At 32.8% G+C, this 5,880-nt stretch overlaps 1 protein-coding gene across 1 annotated transcript in view; it reads right to left on the bottom strand.

Annotated features, from left to right (window-relative positions):
- LOC106463722 (BUB3-interacting and GLEBS motif-containing protein ZNF207-like) overlaps positions 1–3,668 on the bottom strand; it is a 38,363-nt gene extending 34,695 nt beyond the window's left edge. The window contains exons 1-2 of the mRNA XM_013923785.2: positions 3,536–3,668; positions 1,985–2,111 (exon numbers count right to left, since the gene is read on the bottom strand). Of these exons, the coding sequence (XP_013779239.2) occupies positions 1,985–2,111; positions 3,536–3,576 (168 nt within the window). The 5' untranslated portion in view covers positions 3,577–3,668. The remainder of the gene's footprint in view (positions 1–1,984; positions 2,112–3,535) is intronic.
- Between the last annotated feature and the right edge of the window lie 2,212 nt (positions 3,669–5,880).

Here is a 5,880-nt window from a genome sequence, read left to right on the forward strand (position 1 = left end):
AATTCTTCTCAAGAAGTCGATAAGCCGTCTTAACGTTGTTAGAACAAACATCTAATCTGAACTAGTGCTGCATTCAACATACCATGTGAAACACAAAAATTGATGTATAGCTGTTTTTTTTTATATTTACTTTTAAATTAAGAAATTAACTAACATATAATACAAAAATCTGAATTATAATCTACAATTTGATACCAAACTTATTAACATAAGTTCATAAACTAGTAGTTCAATAAAATTTTGAATGCAAGTCAACAAACATGATGACATGGCCTTTGACAAGTGAATCGTTGTGATAGGGTTAACACTAATTTTTACCATGATTTAAAAAACTAGATGATCTACTTAACAGTAAAAGATACTCCATTTCTACTTTTAAAAATTTACTAGAAATGTATGTGAGGATTGTCATTGGTAAAGGACTACCAACATATTGTGCTATATAAGTCTAATTACAAAAAAGCAACATTACATGTTTCTATTATAATTTGTATGATCTACTGAAACATTTATTCCAGCATTTCAATATTAACAATAGTAATTTTTTCCCTTCTCTTTAAAGGATCTTTTGTTCTAATAATTTGTCCTTAAAATTGTTCCTCTAATCATATTCAGTAGGTAATACGAGAAATTCATTATATCTTTCTTGAATATCAGTGATATTTGTTTAAAAAGTATTATATTTAAGAAAAGATTGCTTTGAATGAACCATTTTGCCATCAGTAATCTTATCTTGATTAAAGGCCATCAATCCACAAAAAGAAAAAAATAAATTTATCCCTTATTTATTTACAGTATATATCTACTCCACAAAATTTCAACTACATAACAAAAGTACCCAAAACTTGATCACACAAACCAGCCCACAAGTTAATATTTACAAACAAAAAAAAAATCTGGATCTAGGCTTCCAAACATCATACAGTTGTTTAAGAACTCAATTTTCTAAGGTGATGTAATGCATCAAACTCAAAGTTAGAAGTATTACAGCCCAAAAATTACCTAAATTGTTGACATCATTTATAAACAATAAAGACTCAAAAACAGACTCATGAGTGTCCTCATTAGCTGGATCCTCCAAATTAAAAAAACAACAACATATATCACAATCTGTTGTTTTTTTAGCCACAGCATAGCAGCTCATAGAATGGCTCCATGTTTTCCAAATACAAACTTTTAGCTCATAGCTCTGTCATCGATTTAAGATCTAATTAAAGTTTTGGACTGTTTTGATTGATGTATTTGACCACACCTAAGGTCTCATAGATTAATTTACTCTAATCTTGCCTAAAATAATTTTAATTTGAAGGTAGGCTGGTAGAGATCCTGAGAAGTAATAAAATCTAATCGGATATAGGTGAACCTCATGCTTGATGTTGTTGGCACACAAAAATATAGCTAATAAAAAGGAAAAAAAACCAATTTACTCTAATCCTGCCTCAAAGAATTTCAAGTGTCGTGGCTATTGAGAATTCCGTTGTTTCATCAAGAAACCAATTTCCCACCTAACTTTTCCTTAAATTTTGTAAGAATCCAACTTTCTAATTAACTTACCGTGTTGCAACTCAATCTTTCGTAACTAGAATTAATTTCACTAAAAGTTTGGAAATGAAATATGGAAGAATGTATAATAATAAATTTTTAATCTTGTGAAATATTTAATAGCTTCCTAAAAAAAATAAAAACATTTAGAACTACACAACCATATTCTCAATAAAATACTTGTACCTCTGAATTGCCCACATCATTATTTCTTGAATATAAAACAAGTGTAAAAAATATTTTAAATATTTTTATGTTATACTTATTTCATAAAATCTGAAGTAAACAGAGCTATTACAACTGAGAATTATAGCACTTTTGTGAATAAACTTGAATTTGGCAAGCACGGGTGGGATGATATACATGAAGTTTATAACTTTCATATGTTTAAATTCTGAATGATTAAAACAGAAAACGATAAAAATGTGTAGAAAAAAAATACCTGCATACAGTGAATGGCCAGACCAGGTCCTGTATATAATTTTTTGTGGCAAATATGACACTTGAAATGTTTTGCTTTTTGATGTTGAATAAGAATTTTCTCATCATCAAACTCTCTACTGCAATACCTGAAGATTCATTCAGGATAAAAACAAACAATATCATGTACTAAAATTTCTCCAACTTGACCAAGACCTACATATCTGTGACGCGAGACAATATCAATTAAAAATAAATAATATTTATCAAGGGTAAGTTATTTTCTATTGCTTTGTTACCAATTCCATTTATAAATAATATTCAGTGGGATTATGAACAAAATATATGTTAGACATTAATATGTTGAAAAGCAATTGAAAACAGCATAAATGTTTACTAAAAAAATTATTCCTGATTTATTAATTGAGAATTTCCCTAAACAAATATTCTTAAAGTTATCCAAGTACTATCAATCCCAATAAAACAGGTAATAAAATCACGTACCCATTCAACAAATTTATTGAAATCTGTAGTTAAAATTCATGAAAAAATAATCTAATATTATATAATCAAACTTACAAACTTGACATAACAAGAAAAATATATTATAAGGTAGGTTTTGGCTAGCAACTGACAATAACTTACTAGTACTAGTAGAATCAACAAGGTGTATATAAATACATAATATCTGGGAGCTGATTATGTTTTGGCTTTGTATCATGATCAAAGTCACCAGCATGAATAGTCATCTAAGTCACTTGTGGAATAATATATGGATTGAAAACAATAGAATAATCCATATAAAATCCTTCCAACTTGTTTTCATAAACCATTTTGGCATAGTTTTCAAGATTCAAGAGTATATTCACTCAGCTTTATTGCTATCATTGGCACAAAACAATAAATGGCTTGACGTCGAAAATAGTGAATGCCAGTGTTGCTCTTCCTGTAAATCATGTTATCCAGAAAGGTCTACTGTATTGAGTTCTCACACACAACGATACTTATTCAGTAGTAATAATAGTAATTAGTATAATCCAGTAGATAGTACTAGTACAATATAGTTTAATGTGATGTACTCACAGAATAATTGATAATGTTAATAATAATTAAATGAGGTCAAGTGGTCTGTCACATTGCATTCCACTGTTTATTTGATATCAAAATTCAGTTCAGTGTAATTGAGATTTAAATATCTGTGTGGTTTGATAGTGATAGCTTAGTTCGAGGACTCTGCCAGTAAGGGTAACATTATTTAATATTAATTATTACACTGACACAAACAGTATACCTACCACTACTAATAGTGGTAGTACTACAAGTACACGTTACAACTAGTTCTACTTCTAGGTAATACTAAATTAGTACTAGAAACAATACCATATACACTAATACTATAGATTATATTATTAATAATAGTAATAGTACAGTACGAGTATTTCAGTGGTTAGGCTGCAATCACAAAAACTTGAAAAAGCGAAATAATTTTTGAGTCTGACACTGACAGAAAATCATAAATTAGATATTTTTAGCTAAAAGTTAAATGTAATCTTATATAAACCTCCAAGGATACCAGCACCAAGGCTTTGCTGGCTTCTTCTTTTTCCTTCCCATTTTCGTATATTGTATTAATACAAATAGTAGTGCTTCGTTAAAACACGCAAGGACTAATTCTATTACTATGAACAACCTAAAAATCAAAATGGCTACCTTCTACCCTTCATGCGATTATCAATAGATGTCACTTCAGCAATGTTAATAACAAAGCTCTTAACCCAAATTACCCCCAGCTAATAAGTAATTTAGAAATATTAAGAATTAAAAATATAAATTTGGGGCTGTAAAACTATAGACATGTACCATCTAAAATTCTTAAAATTTCCAAAATGTTTGTTTGTTTTAGATAATTTTGTAATACAATAAAATGAAAGTTGTAATCACTTGAAACTATTTTCACGAATATAACACGGAGTTACAACAAAGACGAAACCAACTAAAATAAATATTTAGAAGCAACTAAGCTTCTCGCGTTGTAAACGTTATCTTACATAAATTTTCCTTGTATTTTTGTAAATAAAAAACTGTTTCATTAAAATTTAGGATATGTTACTGCATAAGTGTGAACAGGTGCTTTTTACATATAACCTAATTAGCTGACGAACCCGTTCAAGGCATGGAGAAGTCAGATTCTAATACCGTTCCCCTTATGGGACTCCCCAGAGCTATAATAGCATGGGGAACACATAGAAGCCCCCGGAATAACATAGAGAGACCATATTTGAATGCTGGCCGCTTATGTCACTCCATGGTGGGGGGAGATAAGAGTACATGCCAAGTTCAATTGAAATCGTTATAAAAACTAAAGGCGTGCATACAGTCAGACGGTGACCCTCCCCAACAAGTGACATAGACCGAACACTGACCCTCTTATAAGACTCCACGGAACCCTAAGGGTGTATGCCAAGTTCGGATGAGATAAAAAAAATATAGGCGTGGAAGGCAGATACATACACAGTAGCCCTCCAGAGGGTGTCAGATCCGAACAGCAGGTGACTAAGGATGCATGTCAAGTTTGGTTGAGACTGGTAAAAAAGTGTAGATGTGACAACAGACACACGGGCGACTCTATATAGTTACTCCTTATACATCCTAACTTTTCACAGTGTTTTGATACTTTATTAAGACACCACCTATTACCGCATAAACAGTATGGACTCGGCTTGGCATATGATTCGTAAGGTGCCGAGAAATGTCTTATTCGATTGAATAGACTACATGCCGAAGCATATGCTTACAGTTGGTTCACAGATAATTACTATAATGAAAAAGACGTTCAAGCTCATCTCAAAAATGCTTGATTGTGTTGCGACCTGATTATTTTTGCTGACTAAGAAAGATGAGGGAAGTTACTGCCATACCTTTAGCCCAATTTCAGACAATAAGGACGCGGTGGATTATTCATTGTTATATTGGAAAACTATTGCACATCAGAGTAAATATTATTACGTCTCCGTTCGTTAGTTAATTTTCTGTAAATTCATTCCGACGAAACTTTAACGACTCAAGTCCTTTCTTAAATAAAACTGGTTTATTCTGGTTTTATTTTAACAGTCGCTCTATAACAAACGCTATAACGTCTCACGTGCTCGTGCTCGACAATACTCAGTTCAATTACACACTCTCTGACTGCAGTTCAATTACTCATTGTTCCGTCACGTTGTGACCATCTTATATATATACTAGACTACCCCCAATTTAGTAGTCTCCCGATAATTCACGAAGGTTCGAGATGGAAGTGGCGTGATACTCGTCACGTGACCTCGCTGACGCAACACTGCCCCTCCTTAGTATTGTTCGGGACGAACAATAGCCACTTACATTAAACCAATAGCAATTAACAATAACTTAATTCAATGTACAGAATTACAAACACAAAATTACAATTCAACAAAGTCTCTTAATTTTACGGGACGTATCTTCTTCCGTAATGGTCTCCGTCTCGTTGGCTTTTGCTTCATGTGCGATTCATCTGCTTCATCAGGAAATGTCCTATCGTCAGTAACAGTCACATCAGTGGTAGTAACTTCATCAAGAGCTTCACCGTTTCCCTTCTCAAAACTGAGTAGAGTTTCTTCTTCGACGGTGGCTTCTTCATGTGGCACATCTTCAGCAGCGTCATTTGTTCTGCTGTCCACTTCGTCCCAACTGAAATGTCCTGGACTGTGACAACGCCAAAGCCTGTTGGCATGCACCACTTTTGGCTTACCTCGCCGGCCACATTTTACCCGGAAAGTCACGTCTGAGAGACGATCAACTATGTCATATGGGCCTTCCCATGGAGAAGACAACTTAGGAGACTTCCCTTTGGTCTTCCTGGGATTATACAACCACACCTTGTCTCCTGGTTCAAAGCTGACT

The sequence above is a fragment of the Limulus polyphemus genome, unplaced genomic scaffold (assembly GCF_000517525.1).
Source record: "Limulus polyphemus unplaced genomic scaffold, Limulus_polyphemus-2.1.2 Scaffold1470, whole genome shotgun sequence".
NCBI lineage: Eukaryota > Metazoa > Arthropoda > Merostomata > Xiphosura > Limulidae > Limulus > Limulus polyphemus.